Raw genomic sequence first — 20,000 nt, forward strand, 5'->3', positions numbered from 1 at the left:
GTACTACTACTGTTACTGAGACTAGTACTCTAGTATATGGAGTATTTAAAGTACCTTCACCTGCAGCAGCTCCAGCAGCTGCTGTGACATTGAAGCTTCAGGATGAAAGTCACAGAATCAGAGATCAGACACAGGAGACATTTTACTGCACACACAGTACTGAGAGTACTACTGTACTTATACTGCATGAAGCTGAGAGCACTGCTGTACTTATACTGCATGAAGCTGAGAGTATTGCTGTACTTGTACTTCAGTGAACCATGCGTTAGGAGTACTTCCTCTCCTCGGGCTGCCGCCTCTGTGCTGCCACCTCTGTGCTGCCCTCTAGTGGTGAACTGAAGGACAGCAGAATCTGTCTGAGGCTGAGACTCCTTTCTGGTCCAGTCTTGTTCCTTTCTGCTCAGACAGGAATCCGGATCGTCTTCATTTCGTCCCCATTGACACAAACTCACTCAGGTTTGTTTGTCCTCGTCTGGACGAGTTCGATTCCCGTGGTTTCGTTCTCGCTCAGACCTCCTGACTGGTACGGACACGAGTCCTGCGTTAACCGGTGGACTCCAGCTGCCCCTCATGTCCTGGCTCTGAAGTCTGTTCGAGACTCAGCGACTGTTTCTGGATGAGACTCTGCAGGTGGTTCAGGTCCTGGCTCGTGGACTGGGTTAGACCACCAGAACACCTGGCTCGTTGAGACCAAACCAGACCGGCTCCGTCATTGACTTCTCTTACGTCTGTCCTGACAACGATAATGGCGGGTTTAATTGTCTCTTTTCACAGTTTCTACGTTTATCTGCTGGTTCTTGTGACTTTTCAGAGAAATAAAAGAAGTTTATTGTTGGGTTTGAGTCCCAGTTTGGTTTGTCCCAAAAGACATAAACAGACTCCGTGTTCGTGGAATCATTAATAATTGTGATGGATGGTCGATGTTTGTTCCACGGTTTGTTGGAGGACTGTCTCATTTACTCATTAGTCTGTCTGGTGTCTTTATGTCTCTGTGGTTTAGGACGGAGAGTATTTGGACCATTATCAGATGGACTGTCAGTCTGACGGATCGTGGAGCAGCGGTCCTCCTAACTGTCAAAGTAAGAAAGTCCTCAATGGCACGAAGCCAGAAGGTGGCGCTGACGGTATCGTTGCACTTATTAAAATTAGATTAAATTTATTAAATGTTAAATCTGGACGGGAAACAAACAAAAACGTGATTGATTCTAAAAGTCGCTCTGAAATCATTGAACATCTTCTTCTTTCGCTCAGTTTACTGTCATTTAAGCAGGTCCTCAGTGGACATCCACAGAAAGGACTCGTGCAGTCAAGGTTGTCTTATTCTGTGAAATAAATAACGAGAATAATAATAATAATAATTTTCATAATAAAACAATAATAATCAGGGAGCCGTGAGGCTGCGCGTCTGCATTCAGCTGCATTAAAGCCGAAGCTCTTTGGTTTTGTGATTGAGACGTCTGACGGTTCCATCCCGGGACGAGCTGCTGGACTTTGTCCTGCTGTCAAACCAAAATCTGTTTTATGTGACTGCAGAACCTCAAGAGACACTGATCACAGATCAGAGTTCAACTGTCCTTCCTGCTGTCTGTCTCTCTTTGTCTCTGTAGAAACTGACTCTGGGAGGAGGAGGCGGTCTCTGGCCAGCATCTTAACCAATCACAGAGTAGATTAGTCAGAGAGATTCTTATTGGCTGAAGGAGCAGTTCATACGTGTGTCAGCTGTTTGCTCTAAAGCGTTAAATTATTTTCTAATAAAACAATTCAAAAACACAATCTGCAGTCATGTGTGTGTAAAACAATCCAATTATTATTATTATGAGAATGATTATTATTAGAATTAGAATTATTATAATCTGAAGAGCAGACGTCAGAGCTGCTCTGGGATCAGTGGCAGTGAAGACTTCTGATATCACAGATCAGTTTAAAGGAAGTGGACATGTGCTCTTTGACCGATGAGGACGACGCATTTAAACACTTGAAGACTTGAAGGTGTGCAGAGGTACGGCGTTCCATCACACTTCATGTTCTCACTCCACGCCATGACAAACCACCAGCAGCGTTCAGACGGATTCATCCACACGTACACAAACGGTCTGAACGCCGACAACTGAGGCGCCACGTTTCTGAGAACCGCTTCCTGTTTTTGTGTTAAAAGTTAGAAACAGTGAATGTGAGGACGACGCTCCGTCTGACAGACGAAGTTTCAGTTTCCTTGATCCAGATCTGAGTCTGAAGCCTGAACCACATCAGACCAGCTGAGACCAGCTGAGACCAGCTGAGACCAGCTGAGGCCATTTAGTCTTCATCTCTAACTCCCTCTCCATCACCATCGTCATCGTCCTCTCTCTTCACGCTGACAGCTGATTGGTCTCCTCTGTGTCACAGTGGTGGATTGTGGGAGTCCGAAGGTGGTCGCCATGGCTGACGTGGTGTTTGGTAGCCATGACAACAGCACACTGTTTGGATCGACAGTTCGCTACGTCTGCAGGGACGACGCCTCGAACACCAGCAACAGTAAGAATATAGTACTGTTAGTACCGCAGTACTGGTGTGAAACATGCAGTTACACTGTAGGAAGCATTGTACTACAAAGTGCAGTACACTGTACTTTTTTAGTGATGAATAAATATCTTGTAGTATAAGTACACATTCCTGTCATCAAAGAGTTTGAACTCGACTCATCGTCCTCTGAATCAAAGGATTTTCACTGTCACACATTTTGATATATTTTTGTTTCCATTCATTCATTCATTCATTCATTCATTCATTCATTCATTCACATACAAACTTTCATCATCATTAGATCTTCATTACATCACCATCATCACCGTCATCATCATGTGGTCATATGAAGGTCTCCTTAGCTTAGCAGGAAGTAGTCAGACGGTCAACAAACTGATTCTGAGACAGTAAAAACAGTAAATGTACTGTATGTGTGTGTAGAAATACCACAAAGATTACTTCGTTTTGAGGCTGGCTTCTACTTTTTGTCCGTGTAAGTTTTAACTGAACTCGGCCAACATTGTGAGGACTGCTGAGCCGCTACCTAGGAAGCTGCTCATGACTGGCTGTTGGGGGGTTCAGGTTCACACCTGCTGTGTGTGTTTGATTGGTGTAGGTTCATACAGGTGTGGGCCGGGTGGAGACTGGATCAGCTCAGAGTCAGGAACCAGACTGCCGAGCTGCCTGCCAGGTAACGTGCGCTTGTGACACGTCGGCATCAATGAGACACGTACACCTGAAGTCTTGTATTACTTGGAACACGGTTCTGTGTACAAATAATACAAGTACATAGAGTAGTACATAGTAGCAGCGGCTGAGGCGCTACCTGTCTCCTGTCTGTGTCTCCATCCAGCCTGCGGCCGTCCGTCCCGCTCTCTCCCCCCTCAGGTGAAGCGGATCGTGGGTGGTCGCGGCGCCGAGCCTGGCCTGTTCCCCTGGCAGGTTCTGCTCAGCGTGGAGGATCTGTCCCGGGTCCCGGAGGACCGATGGTTCGGCTCTGGGGCCCTGCTGTCCAACTCCTGGGTCCTCACGGCCGCCCACGTCTTGAGGTCCCAGAGGAGGGACACCAGCGTCGTTCCCGTGGCCCCTGAACACGTCAAGGTTTGAGGAGGAAACTTACCTCACTGGTAGAATCAGAATCAGAATCAGCATTCCTTTATTGATCCCTGAGGGGAAATTGTTTTTTGTACAGTGCTCCACACAAAACAGAATTACAGATTAGAATGAAAAAGAGAGAAAGAACAAGAAGGAATAAATATATATATGAAGGCAATATTAAGAAACAGAATATTAATACTAAAGATATATGTAAATAAGAAATATACAACACAAATTAAGAAATATACAACACAAAATATGCAACACAATGAAATGTACAGTAATAAAAATAAGTAATATACTGAGTATATTGGATGTGCAAAAAAATGTGCAAAATGGAATCAGATGTGCAAAGTGAAATTGTAAAATATTCAACAGAACAGAGCAGACAGTGACAGTGAAGTCCAAGGGCCATTCAGAGGGAGGAGGTGTACAGGTTGATGTCCACAGGCAGGAATGACTTCCTGTATCGTTCAGTCCTGAGTTTTGGTGGGACGAGTCTCTCGCTGAACGTCCTCCTGTGCCTGGCCAGCACAGCATGAAGTGGGTGTGAGACATTGTCCTCCTCTCTGACACCACCGTCAGAGAGTCACACTCCATCCCCACAACGTCACTGGTCTTGATCAGTTTGTTGAGTCTGTTGCGTCTGCCGTCCTCAGTCTGCTGCCCCAGCATGCAACAGCTTAGAGAATATAACTACCAACCACAGACTCATAGAAGATCCTGAGCAGAGTCCAGCAGATGTTGAAGGACCTCAGTCGCCTCAGGAAATAGAGTCGACTCTGGCCCTTCCTGTAGAGAGCATCAGTGTTCTTTGCCCAGTCCAGTTTATTGTCCATGTGTACCCCCAGGTACTTATAATCCTCCACAATGTCCACATTGACCCCTTGGATGGAAACAGGGGTCACTGGTGTCTTGGCTCTCCTCAGGTCCACTACCAGTTCCTTAGTCTTTGCCACGTTTAGCTGCAGATGGTTCTGCTCACACCATGTGACACAGTTGTCCACAGCAGCCCTGCACTCATCCTCATCGCCCTCACTGATACATCCAACTATCGCAGAGTCATCAGAAATCTTCTGAAGGTGGCAGGTCTCTGTGGTGTAGAGGGTGAAGAGGAAGGGAGAGAGGACAGTCCCCTGAGGGGCCCCAGTGCTGCTGACCACTCTGTCTGACACACAGTGTTCAGGCGCACATACTGTGGTCTGCCAGTCAGGTAGTCCACAATCCACGACACTAGGGGGGCGTCCGCCTGCATCGCTGTCAGCTTGTCACCCAGTGGAGCTGGACGAATGGTGTTGAATGCACTGGAGAAGTCAAAAAACATGACCCTCACAGAGCTCGCCGGCTTGTCCAGGTGGGCGTAGACACAGTTGAGCAGGTAGATGATGGCGTCCCCAACTCCAAGTCGGGGCTGATAGGCGCACTGGAGGGGGTCCAACAGTGGCTTGACCAGACATAATGTGGTCAGTGCCGCAGGTCTGTAGTCCTTTGAGTCCCTGGGCCGTGATGTCTTTGGCACAGGAACGAGACACGACGTCTTCACAGCATGGGGACTCTCTGGAGACTTAGGCTCAAGCTGAAGACATGGTGAATAACTCCACACAGCTGGGGGGCACAGGCTTTGAGCACCCGGGGGCCGACACCATCAGGGCCTGGAGCTTTGTTAGAGTGGAGTCTCATCAGCTGTCTTCTCACCTGGTCAGCAGTGAAGCACACTGGAGGTGACAGGTGGGGGAGGTGTGGTGTAATCCTCAAGTTGGTGAGTGAGGATAGTCTGGCAGTCTGAGGAGGTTTGAAGAGGGCTCACATAGGAAGATGGGGGGGTGTGAGAAGGAGGAGAAGGAGAAGGAGGGGAGGGGAGGAGAGGGGAGTGGTTGATGATGGTCGTCCAGTACAGACAGCAGCGGAGTCAGAGGCAGCATGAGCCAGGCCTGAAGCATCGAATCTGTTAAAAAACAAATTCAGCTCGTTTGCCTTGTCAGTGCTGCCTTCAACTCCTCTGCTGCTTGTCCTGAAGCCAGTGATGGTCCTCATACCACTCCAGACCTCTCTCAAGTTGTTTTTGCTGGAGTTTCCACTCCAGCTTCCTCCTGTATTTCTCTTTAGCCTCCCTGATTCTCACTTTTAGTTCCTTCTGTATCGCTCTCACCTCCTCCCTGTTACCCGCTCTGAAAGCCCTCTTCTTCTGATTGAGGATGTCTTTGATGTCCTTAGTCACCCATGGCTTGTTTGGATAACAATGGACAGTCTTGGATGGGACAGTGGAGTCCACACAGAAGGTGATGTAGTCCGTGATGCTCTCTGTGAGCCCATCAATGTCCTCCCCATGTGGCTCACAGAGTGCCTGCCAGTCTGTCACCTCAAAACAGCCCTGCAGTGTCTCATATGTCTCCTCTGACCATCTCCTCACTGTCCTTGTGGTCGTAGGCTGACTTTTCACCAGAGGCACATAACAGGGAGTGAGGAGCACAAGGTTGTGGTCTGACCTGCCCAGAGGGGGGAGGGGGGAGCAGCTGTATGCATCCTTGGCGTTAGCATACAGCAAGTCCAGGGTTCTCTCCTCTCTTGTTGGACAGCTCACATACTGCGTGAAATTGGGCAGTGTTCTTGCCATGGTGACGTGGTTGAAGTCACCCGAGAGAGCGATGAATGCTCTCAGGTGTTGAGTTTGCAGACGGGCCACGGCGGAGTGAATGACGTCACATGCCGACGTCGGGTTGGCAGGGGGGGGGATGTAAACAGCAACGATGATGGCATGTGAAAACTCCCTGGGCAAATAATATGGCCTGAGTCCAACAGCCAGCAGTTCAATGTCCGGGCAACAGATACGTTCCTTGACGTTAATGTGACCAGGATTACACCAACGGTTGTTGACTAGAACGGCGAGCCCCCCTCCTTTACGCTTACCGCTCTGGGTGCAGTCCCGGTCGGCCCGAACAGTCTGAAAGCCACTGATGGAGACGTCGTCGTCGGGTATGTCCAAATGCAACCATGTTTCCGAAAAACAGATCAGACTGCACTCCCGATACTCCCTTTGACTCCTGGCGAGTGCTGTCAGCTCGTCCGCCTTGTTCGCCAGCGACCGCACGTTGCCCATGATGAGAGAGGGGAGGCACGGCTTATACCTCCTCTTCTCGATAAGCCTCTGTTGTCTCGACCCCGCTCTTTTCCTCCGCTGTTTCTGTCCTCCCCTGCATCCTCTGTGTGTTTTCCTCCAGATTTCAGAGGGGATCTCTGTTGTTCTGGCAGACAAGCCGGTCGGCCTCAGCGCGATCAGCTGATCTCTGGCGTAAACAATGCGCTGCACATCGGTGCTGTGTCCCAGTGAGAGTAGTATTTTCAAAGTGAAAAAACAAACCAGAACTCTCTCAGCCAGCATGTTTGGAGAGGGCACAGCTTCAAAATGACGGTCCTTACGTTGCAATATATTAATAATAAAAAATAGAGCAAAAGAATTGTAAAAACTAAGAAAAGAAACAGGAGCAACTGCAACAGGCTGCACGCACAGTCGGCGCATTCGCACTAACTGAAATAGAAATAGAAATGTGAGAATGAGCCTCAGTCATCAGCCTCTCCTGAGGGAGGGTCACAGGGTCCTTAAACTCATGATGGTTCATCCTCTGGGGAGTGTAATAACTCGTCAACATGTCGACACGAATGCTGAACACCAGAATGTCCGACTGGATGCTTCGTCCCTCATTTGACTTTGATCTGATGACCCCTGTGACAGACAGACCAGTACAACCAGTAGAAACCAGTACAACCAGTAGAGGCAACACAACTAGTATGACCAGTATAACCAGTATAAGCGATGTAAACCAGTTTAACCAGTATAAACCAGTGTACCCAGAAGTCAGTGTAACAGTATAACCAGTATAAAGCAGCAGGAGCAGTGTAAACCAGTACACCCAGTATAACCAGTGCGTGTCTTCCAGGTGTTCCTTGGTCTCCACAATGCTGCAGACAAACGTGTGTCCACCAGCCGATCGGTGGAGGAAATCTTCCTCCATCCAAACTTCCAGCCCGACAACTACAACAACGACATCGCCCTGCTGAAGCTGACGGAGCGGGTGGAGTTCACCGAGGTCATCCGTCCCATCTGTCTCCCCCCGCCTCACAGCAAGGTGGGACAAATACTTCTGCTGCCAATTCCTCCAAAAATACTCTGTGTCCAGGTCTTGATAAACCATGAGAACCACAGGATGACCTTTGACCTCTGTCTCTTCCTCAGAACGACCCCCCCACTCCCCTCCCTAACTCTCTGGGTGTAGTTGCTGGTTGGGGGATCTCCAACCTAAATGCCTCCTCCTCTTCCTCCTCCTCCAGCAACCCCCCCTCGCTGACCTCTGACCTCGGGGCGACCTCTGACCTCTTGCAGTATGTGAAGCTTCCGGTGGTGTCTCAGGACGAGTGTCAGGCAAGCTACGCCTCGCGCTCCGTCAGCTACAACATCACGGACAACATGTTCTGTGCCGGCTTCTTCGAAGGCGGAAGGGACACCTGCCTGGGGGACAGCGGCGGGGCGTTCGTGATGGAGGAGGGGGTCGGCCGGAGTTGGGCAGTGTTTGGGTTGGTGTCGTGGGGGGGGCCGGAGGAGTGTGGGAGTCAGAGGGTCTATGGCGTCTACACCCGAGTGGCCAAATATGTGGAGTGGATAGAGAAGCTACTGCCCCCCCCCACTGGTGAGATGGACAGGAAGTACATGTGATCACATGATCAACTCTATCTCACTGTATCTCAGCAAATACATGAAGTACATCTACCCAAGTACTGAAGTACACAATCGAGGTACTTTTACTAATGCCGTTATGCTTCACTCCATTATATCTGTCTGACAGTTACTAGTTACAGGTAACAGTAATCCAAAAACACTGACAGGCAACATTTTACTGCAGTATGAGTACTTTTACTTTTCATCCTTTAAGTACATTGTGCTGATAATACTCTCATGCTTTTACTTCAGGAAGGTATTTTTACTGGCAGAAGAGTATTTTGGCAGTGTGAACAGACAGAATCAGAAAAACTGTGTTTTCAGAGGGTCGCGGGGGCCCCAGCCAAGAGGTGGGGTCTGCTGGGGGCCACTTAGAGACACAAACCACTGCCCCGCCAGAGACCTGAACACAGACACACTCCATGTTCTGTCCCACAATCCTCTGCGGTGCTGCCTCTGTGCCGTATGCTTTGGTTCACATGTGTGCATAAATCATATCCCTGCTCTCAGAGGATGAACTCGCTGCCTTGCAGTGAGTCCCTGATGTGTCCTGTGGCGCCCCCCTCAGGTCAGACCATAGAGAAACCATCAGTTTGTTTAGGCTGTAATGACGTCTGCAGTCTGCAGAGGGCGCCGCGTGAAGCCTCACTTTTCACAGAAATTACTTCATTTTCTGCTGTGACGTCACTTTTCACCACAGTGCGTTTACGTGTTTTACACTCGTTTGTATGAATTATACCAAAGGTAATAAACTTTTTTTTGCAAAGAAATTCTCTGAAAATCTTTGAGTTTTCAGTCACAAATGAACAGAAAAGTCTCAAACTTGTCAGAAAGGATCTTGCCACAAACTATTGGGGTTTGGGTCAGTACTCTGTACTTCACTACTAATCGAGGTACTGTACTTCAGTATTATGTGTATTTTGAGGGAAATATAATTACAGACAAAACGTGAAGAGTTTAGAAAATATGTTTTGCTGTAAATGAAACAGTTTCTACAAAGACAACTTTTATTGTCACACACCATGCAGAGTTACGGGGGGCAACTGCACACGACATGGACCCAGTTTCTTCTTCGTAGTGGTAGTAGTGAGTTTTTTTTTTAAGGAGGAAACCCCAGGTGAGCACGGGGAGAACACGCACACCCCCAGCGAGAATCGAACCGGGACCTTCTAGCTGTGAGGCGACAGTGGTTCCACCTGCCACCTACAAGAACAGCTGTCTATCAACACAAACACGACGTTCATGTTTAGACTCACATTTAAGTCCAGCCAGCACTGAGGACACTCACCGCTGACGTCTCACTGATCCACAGATCGAAGACAGTCAGACAGAGACGTCTGAAACGTCCACAAAGGTCCAGAAGATCCACAGCAGTGAAGACATTTAGTCCAAAACATGAAGCTAATCCACAGAAAGACGTCTTCCTCCTTCAGATGAACAAACTTTGAGCTCATCTTCAGGAATTCACGCAGACGGCGGCCATCTTGTCTTCAGTTACTTTGTGGAGTTTCAAATGAGTCCTCGACCAATCACGAGCTGCCACATAAAGCCACGCAGCCAGAGCAGCCAATGATAGTCTGAGTTGAGAAGGGCCTCCTTCTCTTCTTCCATGTGAAGACTGAACCAATCACAGCCGACCGGGCAGATGACTGACGCTCCAAACAGCCAATGAAATCCTGAATCCTCTGATCGTTTCAGCTGCAGCCTCAGATCAAAGATTTCAATCTTCAGTATGAACACAGCTGGCTAAAATTAGATTTCATCAACATAAATAATGATATTTATGTTTGCGTTGATTAATATCCAGTAAGATGCTTTTTTTTTTTTTTTTGGAGATGCCTTCATGAACCATCAGAGAAAACATGTAAAACATTCAGTTTGTGTGTTTCTGTGATCAGTTTTATTGAACCTGAACTCGTCTCAGGCTTCATGCTGAGCTCTCACTGTGTTCTCAGGCGTCTGTTCTCTCTCTCTCTCTCTCTCTCTCTCTCTCTCTCTCTCTCTCTCTCTCTCTCTCTCTCTCTCTCTCTCTCTCTCTCTCTCTCTCTGTGTGTGTGTGTGTGTGTGTGTGTGTGTGTGTGTCTCTAAGTTAAATGTAAAGTATCAGCAGGTGTTCCTGCTTCACCTGAGACAGGAAGCTGCTTCAACTTCAAGAAGCAAGTCAATGACACAAGACTTTATTTGAAAAACACGTCGATGACGACTAAATGAAACAAGTGACACTGAAAGAGAAAAACACAAGAAATCAATTTGTTTTCATCAAGAAAATGAAAATAAAAAATTAAATGTGTTTTTAAGCAACTTAAAGACGTTAAAACTCTTCATTGAAGTAATAATGTCGCATTAGCCATAATATTTTATGTACTGCTCCATACTTTTTTATCCATCTTATCTTATCTTATCTTATCTTATCTTATCTTATCTTATCTTAGCGTGGGGTCACTGCAGCACCACCTCAGCTGTAAAACCTGCCTCACTCATGAACTCACAGTTTCTACTTTGACCTTATGCGGTGGTGACCAGTCAGTTCACAGCCAATGAGATCGCAGCATCTGTCACCTGACCAAACCGCACACTGAAAGATTAAAGTCTTTGTTTGGCAGCTTTCTGTGCTGTTGTTCTGTCATCTGCTGGTTCTGGTCAGGGTCAAGACGAAGGACTCGTTGTGTCTCCGCTCTCCGTACCGTTGATGTCCAGCCTCTCCATGGTGTCTCTGATCCAGTTCAGGAAGTTCCCCAGTCGGGTATAGACTCCATATTTCCCCTTTGCAGCACATTTCTCTCCCCAGCTGACTACTCCGGTCAGAAACCAGGTCCCCCTGTAGTGCACCACGAATGGTCCTCCACTGTCTCCACTGCAGGCGTCCATACTGACCTTCAGGTAGCCTGCACAGAACATGTTGTCTGTGATCACCTGCAGGACGGACATGTCACGTTACCAACAGGCTGGTGTGCAGTATGTGTAGTGAGTGTAGTGTGTGCAGTGTGTGTAGTGTGTGCAGTGAGTGTAGTGTGTGCAGTGTGTGCAGTGTGTGTAGTCAGTGTAGTGTGTGCAATGTGTGCAGTGTGTGCAGTGTGTGTAGTGTGTGCAGTGTGTGTAGTGTGTGCAGTGTGTATAGTGTGTGTAGTGAGTGTAGTGTGTGCAGTGTGTGTAGTGTGTGCAGTGTGTGTAGTGTGTGCAGTGAGTGTAGTGTGTGCAGTGTGTGTAGTGTGTGCAGTGAGTGTAGTGTGTGCAGTGTGTGCAGTGTGTGTAGTCAGTGTAGTGTGTGTAGTGTGTGCAGTGTGTGTAGTGTGTGCAGTGTGTACAGTGTGTGTAGTGTGTGCAGTGTGTACAATGTGTGCAGTGTGTGTAGTGTGTGCAGTGTGTACAGTGTGTGCAGTAGTCACAGTATTTTGCAGTGTGTAGTGTGTGCAGTGAGTGTAGTGTGTGCAGTGTGTACAGTGTATGTAGTGTGTGCAGTGTGTACAGTGTGTACAGTGTATGTAGTGTGTGCAGTGTGTGTAGTGTGTGCAGTGTGTGCAGTGTGTACAGTGTATGTAGTGTGTGCAGTGTGTGTAGTGTGTGCAGTGTGTACAGTAGTCACAGTATTTTGCAGTGTGAACAGTGTGTGCAGTGTGTACAGTGTGTGCAGTAGTCACAGTATTTTGCAGTGTGTGCAGTGAGTGTAGTGTGTGCAGTGTGTACAGTGTGTACAGTGTATGTAGTGTGTGCAGTGTGTGTAGTATGTGCAGTGTGTACAGTGTATGTAGTGTGTGCAGTGTGTGTAGTGTGTGCAGTGTGTACAGTGTGTACAGTGTGTACAGTGTATGTAGTGTGTGCAGTGTGTGTAGTGTGTGCAATGTGTGCAGTGTGTGTAGTGTGTGCAGTGTGTACAGTGTGTACAGTGTATGTAGTGTGTGCAGTGTGTGTAGTGTGTGCAATGTGTGCAGTGTGTACAGTGTGTGTAGTGTGTGCAGTGTGTGCAGTGAGTGTAGTGTGTGTAGTGTGTATGCAGTGTGTGCAGTGTGTGCAGTGTGTACAGTGTGTGTAGTGTGTGCAGTGTGTGCAGTGAGTGTAGTGTGTACAGTGTGTGTAGTGTGTGTAGTGTGTGTGCAGTGAGTGTAGTGTGTGCAGTGTGTGCAGTGTGTGCAGTGTGTGTAGTGTGTGTAGTGTGTGCAATGTGTGCAGTGTGTGTAGTGTGTGCAGTGTGTACAGTGTGTGCAGTAGTCACAGTATTTTGCAGTGTGTAGTGTGTGCAGTGAGTGTAGTGTGTGCAGTGTGTACAGTGTGTACAGTGTATGTAGTGTGTGCAGTGTGTGCAGTGTGTACAGTGTGTGCAGTGTGTACAGTGTGTACAGTGTGTGCAGTGTGTGTAGTGTGTGTAGTGTGTGCAGTGTGTGCAGTGTGTACAGTGTGTGCAGTGTGTGCAGTGTGTACAGTAGTCACAGTATTTTGCAGTGTGAACAGTGTGTGCAGTGTGTACAGTGTGTGCAGTAGTCACAGTATTTTGCAGTGTGTGCAGTGAGTGTAGTGTATGCAGTGTGTGTAGTGTGTGCAGTGTGTGTAGTGTGTGCAGTGTGTACAGTGTGTGTAGTGTGTGCAGTGTGTACAGTGTGTACAGTGTATGTAGTGTGTGCAGTGTGTGTAGTGTGTGCAATGTGTGCAGTGTGTGTAGTGTGTGCAGTGTGTACAGTGTGTACAGTGTATGTAGTGTGTGCAGTGTGTGTAGTGTGTGCAATGTGTGCAGTGTGTGTAGTGTGTGCAGTGTGTACAGTGTGTACAGTGTATGTAGTGTGTGCAGTGTGTGTAGTGTGTGCAATGTGTGCAGTGTGTACAGTGTGTGTAGTGTGTGCAGTGTGTGCAGTGTGTGCAGTGTGTGTAGTGTGTGTGCAGTGTGTGCAGTGTGTGCAGTGTGTGCAGTGAGTGTAGTGTGTACAGTGTGTGTAGTGTGTGCAGTGTGTGCAGTGTGTGCAGTGTGTGCAGTGTGTGTAGTGTGTGCAGTGTGTACAGTGTGTGCAGTGTGTGCAGTATTTTGTTTTTTAGTGTTTCCTGCTGCTGGAAATGTTTTTTTTTCTCTCTTTGGTGAACAATGGAATTCATATGAAGTAACTTCAAATATAAACAAAGTAAAATTCACAGCGTGGATGTCAAATATCTGACGAATGTAACAGATCAAATCTGTCGTTCACTGTGGATCTGCTGCCTGCTGCAGGCGAAACAGCAACATCGACACGACGTGGATCCGCTCACCTGTTCGGTGGATGCGGTGCAGTCTTTGTAGCTGACCACCGGGAGCGTCACCTTCCTGAGGAACCGGGACGACCTGCCCAGGTAGCGAGTGAGCCCCCAGCCCGTCACCACCCCCCGGTTACCCTCCTGAACACACAAACGCTCTGATCTCAGACCTGTCCTTAGACGTACAGACCGACAGTCAGCAGTGTTGTAAACAAAGTTACCTGGAGCAGGTATTTGGACAGGTGGGGGTCAGGGAGGCAGGCTGGGACCACAGTGGGGCCCCTGACGACAGGCTGGGCGAGGTACAGCAGAGCAATGTCGCTGTCGAAGGTGAAGGAGTGGAAGTGAGGATGAACGATGACCTTCTGCACCTTTATCAGCTGCTCGCCCGAATCAGGACGCTGCTTATCAAAGTCTCCTGCACAGAGACACAAAGACATTCGTCTGTCCCAGTCGCACACTGTCTGCGCTCACATGGTGCTCTGCATTCAGCTCATCCTGCTTCCTCCCTCCTCTTCATCATTTTACTGACAATAACCAAACTGTCATGTCTGCGGTGGGATTTGGACGTGTGACGAGTTACTGCTGTGAAAATGACGTGAAGACGTGAGGAAGGCCATGAGCTGAACAGGAAGCGCCTCACCGATGGTCACATGGTCCACAGCCTCATCCAAGCAGTGAGCCGCCGAGACCACCCAGCGATCGGAGACCAGAGTCCCTCCACAGAAGCCATAACCATCAGACCTGCGGACCAGAACCTGAACACGAGCAGACACCCCCCCACAGCCACGCACACCCACACCCACACCCACACACACACACACACACCCCCACACCCACGCACACCCACACACGCACACACCCACACACACACACACACACACACGCACACACACACACACACACACACACTCACCCACACACACACGCACACCCACACACGCACACACCCACACCCACGCACACCCACACACGCACACACCCACCCACACACTCACCCACACACACACACACCCACCCACACACACACGCACACACCCACACCCACGCACACCCACACACGCACACACACCCACACACTCACCCACGCACACACACACACACACACACGCACACGCACACAACCATGCCCACACACACGCACACACACACGCACCCACACACACACCCACACCCACGCCCACGCACACACACACACACGCACACACACACATGCGCACACACACACACACACACACACACACACACACACTCACCCACACACACACCCACACCCACGCCCACGCCCACGCACACACACACACACACGCACACACCCACGCACACACACACACACACACACACACACACACTCACCCACACACACACACACACCCACACACACACACACACACACACACACTCACCCACACACACACGCACACCCACGCCCACGCCCACACACACACACACACACACACACACACACACACACACACACACACACACACACACACACAGTTTGTTTCACATCGAGCAGATCAACATGATGATGGATGTGGACTTGAGTTTGTGTCTCCTGATGACGTCAGTCCAGTCCTCTCTCTCGTGAAGAGGAACAGACAAGTTTGTGTCCAATGGATCAACGAGGACCCGAACGTCTCTGTGGGGACGTCACCATCAGGGACACCAGCTGCTTTACGCTGGTGCATAACTAATGAAAGTCAATTGAAAATGTGTCCACACCTGCCAGGGACTCCCTCCTCGTCTCTCCAGGACTCCACCCACGATACGCAGCGTGCCCGCCTCCTCTCCTCCCTCGTCCTCTGCCCCCAGCCCCATCTCCTCCCCCGCTCCCATCTCCTCCCCCGCTCCCTGGTCAGATGTTGCATTCACTGACATCAGTTCCTCTCGGGTCTCTGTTGAGTTCAGGCTCGGCACCCAGCCGTCTGTGCCGTTGTCCATCTGTTCCCGGGTGACGTTGACCCCATCGGGGTGAGTCCACAGAGAGCGACCTCGGTACAACAACACCTGACTGTGCTGACGACCGCAGGGGAAGGACACTGGACAGGAAGACAAAACACAGGTCAGACATGTCCAGCATCCGTCTGCGGTTTATCCACCTTCCTGTCTGTGGACAAATCCTTCTCGTTTACCACCAACAAGTGCGTCCATGGACGGTCGTCCCTGAGAGACTCACAGGGATGTGAGGGCAAGAAAAGACCTGTCTCCACTCTAAAGGACACGCTGGTCCAACCTGCACAGCAGTATCAGTAGTACTGTGTGCAGTAGTGACAGTAGTATCAGTAGTACTGTGTTACCTGTCTGGGAGCAGCTCTGTCCGTCAGGCTCCAGTTTGAATCCGTCACTGCAGCCACACTGAACTCCGGCGCCACCCAGCAGGTCTCTGCAGTACTGCATGCAGCCGCCATTTCTATGGCGACACTCCAACACCACTACACACAATATCCACAGTACATGGAGACGGTTCCACTAATACACATAAATACACAGTTGGCAGAACATCGACTGGCAGCTGATCAGCTCAGGAAAAACTCGTACGTGTTGGGGATGTGTTCTTGAAGGAATTGTTGGTTTCTCTGTAGATAAAGAGTTTGGTCTGTAGCAGCTCTGTATGGAAAGTGTCCTGAGACAACTTCTGTTGTGATTTGGCGCTATACAAATAAAATTGAATTGAATTGAATTGAATGTCAACAATTACCGAAGTGTTCTTTATTTCCTGATTCATGTGTTCTTTACCTGAGATACAGGTGTAGTTTGCCTGTCGAGCAGGTATTGTTTACCAGGTGTTGTGTACCTGAGTCGCAGGTCTTGCCGTGGTACTGAGGAGGACAGAGACACATGAAGTGTCCTCGGTCCATCGTGCACATCCCTCCGTTCTGACAGGGGTTTGTCCGACACGGGTCCAGATCTACGACGCAGGAAAGACACCTGAACACATCACGACTCACTCCCACAGGTAGATGCTGTATCAGGTAGATTGAAGTGAATTTACAATAATGAAAGTTCATTTTTCCAAAAGGTAAATGAATTGAAATCAGATGAAGTGAGTTCAGACGCTGATGAGCTGAATCCAGCTGGTTCACAGGAAACGCTGCTGCAGAAGAAATGAATTAACATGTGACCATGACTGAAGGTCATGTGACAAGATGGAAGACCGTGACCGTTCTGGGATCAGGTTGAAATTAACGATTCGGGTTCAGATGATCCAGGTGAACGAGGTCACGCACCTAAAGGTTAAATTAATACGAATCATCAGTTTGAACTTGAATATGAATATATATATACGAAAATACTCACTTGTGTATTTGTACCAAAACTCCAGCTGTGAAAGAAGAAAGTCAGAATTAAGGGAGTGATTCATGAACATTGAGGGAGCTGTGACCTCTGACCTTTGACCTCCATTGCTGACAACCTATTTGACCTGAGTAGGACTTTTCATGTCTTTAAGACCCTGTGTGTGTTCCCGGTGGCCTCCCGTGTGGTGGCGGCCCTCAGTTTGGACCTCGGCGCCGGCTTTTACCGTCTTCTCTTTGGTCTGGAAGATCTCGGAGGCCTCCTCCTGGGAGCAGCTCTCCTCGTAACACTCCCTCTCCAGGTTTCCCGGTAACATCTCCTCCAGGAAGCCGGAGTTGGCCCGACGCCTCCTGGAGGCCGAGCGGAGGATCCCAGTCGCCGCCGGCGGATCCAGGAACACTGAGGACAGCGAGAGTCGCAGAGACGCGTGAGACGAGCGGAACCTGCAGGCGGGACGCGTCAACCTGAAGACATTTACTGCTGACATCAGTCCCGTCAAGACAGGAAGTCCAAACTACGCCAGTCTGTCTTTGTGTCCTGAACTGGACCCATCACACAATCAATATTCCGATCGATCATGACGACCAATCAGTCACAAAACTCGTTCTTATTGATAAACTTTGACTCACTGATTAACAGATTATTGATCTCTGTATGAATTTAAGTGAGTACAGATCCAACAGATACATCACCCATCACCTGTCTACCTGTCCTGTCGTCTCACCTGTACATTCGATCAGCGCAGCGCAGGTGAGCAGAGTGCAGACGGCTGTGGACGGCAGCATGTCTGTCCGTGTGTCCGTCTGTCTGTGGACAAACAGAACAACGAGCAGTAATAGTCGTAGTCGCAGTAGTAGCAGTACTGGTAGTAGTTATAGTCACATTACTAGTAGTAGTCGCAGTAGTAGTAGTAGCAGTGGTAGTAGTCGCAGTAGTAGTAGTAGCACTCGTAGTAGTTGCAGTAGTAGTAGTAGCACTCGTAGTAGTCGCAGCAGTTTGGTGTTCAGGTTTCACTCGGACAGATTCTGCGTAAACACCAACAAAGCTGAATGTGTGCGATACGATGGGACGTTCCATCTATGAATGAATGAAGACTTTCACATAACAGGAGACGTCTCCTGTTGAGACGTCTCAGCCTGTCTCGAGTCTCATTTTGCCTCACGTTTGCTCGCCTCCATCACGTCTGTCCAGACTTTACTTAAAGGTGCTTCGGTGTTTGAAGTTTTCTCTGTCATTCAGTCCATGATGTCCAGGTAGAGACATGCTGTCTTCACTTAGAGACTGTTTGTCCAGAGGACAAACAGAGGACTGACAGAGAGCTTCATCACGTGGAGCAACAACAATCACCTGAAGGTCAACATCAGCTCAACCAATCAGCTTCAAACATGGACGCTGCTGCAGAGAAGCTGCAGAGTCACTGATTCAGGATCAGACCACGAGACACATGGGCTGCTTTTCATTCCATAAATTGGTCTCCTTGTCTCCTCGTGTCTTAGCTACGCCCAGCGAGGACATGAAAGAGGGATGCGAGGAAGGGACGTGAGGACGGAGGAGACGAAACTCCGAAATGAAAAATCCTCGCTCCGCAGCGTCAGTCCGAAGCGACGTCACTTACTGATGACGTTTGCACAGCTGTAAAAGCTGTAAAACGTGATATTATGGTCAGATCTGCAGTCACACTGTTCTACTCCTGATTGCTATTGATGAGGTTTCAATTAAATGCTGTTAGAGGCATAACAGAGGACGGCTGTGCGGTAGATTAAACCAGCAGCCTTGTAGCCTCGCTTTAAAAAACCGTAATATACCAAGAATTTTCATTCATTTCTTGGTGACACACAGTTGTTAAAAGGACACAGTTGAAACAAGAATCAGGATGACATTTGTGAAGACCTGCTCCCGCCATGATTCAAACGTGCGCCACATACGACACGCCCCTTAAATAATAAAGACTTCGTAGGATACACCGGTGTGTCCTCACTCTGATCTCCTTCAGAAGCCTCCTCTCTCCTCGCTCCTCGTCTCCTTCAGGTGCATTTAAGCAATTGGAAGATCCTTCATCATGGCGGAGGGGAAACGACTTCCGGGTCGACGAAGGAGAGAGGAGACGAGGAGGCACAATTCAATGTAATGAAAAGCACCCATGGTCTCAGTCTGTCCTTCAGGTCCTGAATGAAGGACAGAGAAGTTTATGATGTCACACTGAGGCTGACCTTTGACCTTTGGATATGAAACATCATCATTTTATCCTCGTCCGGCGGAGCGGACGCAGAAACTTGTTTCCTTGTCTAAAAACTCGTTTTCAGTTTTTACAGTTTGAGTTCAGGGGTCTGATTCTTCGACCTCCGACAGCCTGAAGAATCCCAACCTGTTGTACTGTTAGTCCACCGTCCTACCTGCTGTCTCCTGTGGTCTCCGGCTGTCTCCTGTGAGGACCGACGCTTGGTGTTTGTCTGGAGCTAAAACGGGTAAAATGGAGGACGGGGGTGCAGCTGATCGATTGACTGTTAACCACAATTCAAATATTGACACGCAGACGTGACGTCAGCAGCAGAGAGGACACAAGAGACGAGTCACCACACTCTACAGGAAGTGATGAGACAGCGAAGAGGTCAAAGGTCACAGCAGCCTCTGACCATCCAAGGACAAGATGGCAGACAAATAAAGAATAAAGAATAAATTCATCACGTCGATTTATTTCAAAAACAAAACAGAAAGTCAGTAAAAACGATCTTCTTCACCTTAAAATTAAACTAATGCACACAATTCAGGTGAATTTAAGACATTTAACTAATAACTCATTTACACCGTAAAGATAAATTAATAATAAGAAAGTTCAAGGTGTTTTCTCATTAATCAGTCAGAATCCTTCATTTGTCCCAAACTTTGTTAAATACCTGGAAACCGAAGAGGAAACCCTCGGTTTCATTAACCAGCTGAAAACGTTTCATGAGTCCTTTGAGGGAAACTGACGAATGTCAGTTCCTTTGATTTCCTCATGGAACGTTAAACTTTGTCAAACTGGATGAATGAAGGACCTCTATCTGTCCAGTATTCTGTCTTTTAGCTCTGGTTTTGGTGCTTTTACTCTGAAACAGCTGAGACTGAATGAGACAGGAAATGTGGTGCAAAAGCAAAACGAGGAGCTAAAAGAGGCTGAAAAGCGTCAGAGCTGCAGAGA

General features: G+C 48.6%; 3 protein-coding genes across 4 annotated transcripts in view; 1 reads left to right on the forward strand and 2 right to left on the reverse strand.

Moving 5' to 3' along the window:
- The window catches only part of masp1 (MBL associated serine protease 1), an 18,621-nt gene extending 9,547 nt beyond the window's left edge, over positions 1 to 9,074 (forward strand). Inside the window, exons 8-13 of one of the 2 annotated variants that reach the window (XR_011602503.1) lie at positions 1,001 to 1,079; positions 1,608 to 2,514; positions 3,119 to 3,193; positions 3,356 to 3,603; positions 7,536 to 7,724; positions 7,832 to 9,074. Coding sequence is in view for 1 of the 2 variants with exons in the window: in XM_070971188.1 (XP_070827289.1) it covers positions 1,001 to 1,079; positions 2,386 to 2,514; positions 3,119 to 3,193; positions 3,356 to 3,603; positions 7,536 to 7,724; positions 7,832 to 8,308 (1,197 nt within the window). In the remaining variant the exon portion in view is untranslated. The remainder of the gene's footprint in view (positions 1 to 1,000; positions 1,080 to 1,607; positions 2,515 to 3,118; positions 3,194 to 3,355; positions 3,604 to 7,535; positions 7,725 to 7,831) is intronic. The other variant, XM_070971188.1, reaches the window with a different exon arrangement.
- Positions 9,075 to 10,915: 1,841 nt separating this feature from the next.
- Positions 10,916 to 17,607, reverse strand: LOC139336775 (coagulation factor IX). Its single transcript, XM_070971003.1, has 10 exons — positions 17,547 to 17,607; positions 17,049 to 17,221; positions 16,826 to 16,850; positions 16,323 to 16,436; positions 15,826 to 15,960; positions 15,251 to 15,567; positions 14,169 to 14,283; positions 13,747 to 13,943; positions 13,541 to 13,666; positions 10,916 to 11,224 (listed from the first exon to the last, which is right to left on the reverse strand). Exons 1-10 carry the CDS (start codon positions 17,605 to 17,607, stop codon positions 10,958 to 10,960), a joined length of 1,530 nt encoding a protein of 509 aa, XP_070827104.1. The 3' UTR covers positions 10,916 to 10,957.
- A 1,894-nt stretch (positions 17,608 to 19,501) lies between these two features.
- Positions 19,502 to 20,000, reverse strand: part of LOC139336455 (diacylglycerol kinase delta) — a 36,623-nt gene continuing 36,124 nt past the window's right edge. The window contains exon 31 of the mRNA XM_070970584.1: positions 19,502 to 20,000. This exon is cut by the window's right edge and continues 3,099 nt beyond it. The gene's annotated coding sequence lies outside the window, so the exon portion shown is untranslated.

This window comes from Chaetodon trifascialis, chromosome 9 (assembly GCF_039877785.1).
Source record: "Chaetodon trifascialis isolate fChaTrf1 chromosome 9, fChaTrf1.hap1, whole genome shotgun sequence".
Classification (NCBI taxonomy): Eukaryota; Metazoa; Chordata; class Actinopteri; order Chaetodontiformes; family Chaetodontidae; genus Chaetodon; species Chaetodon trifascialis.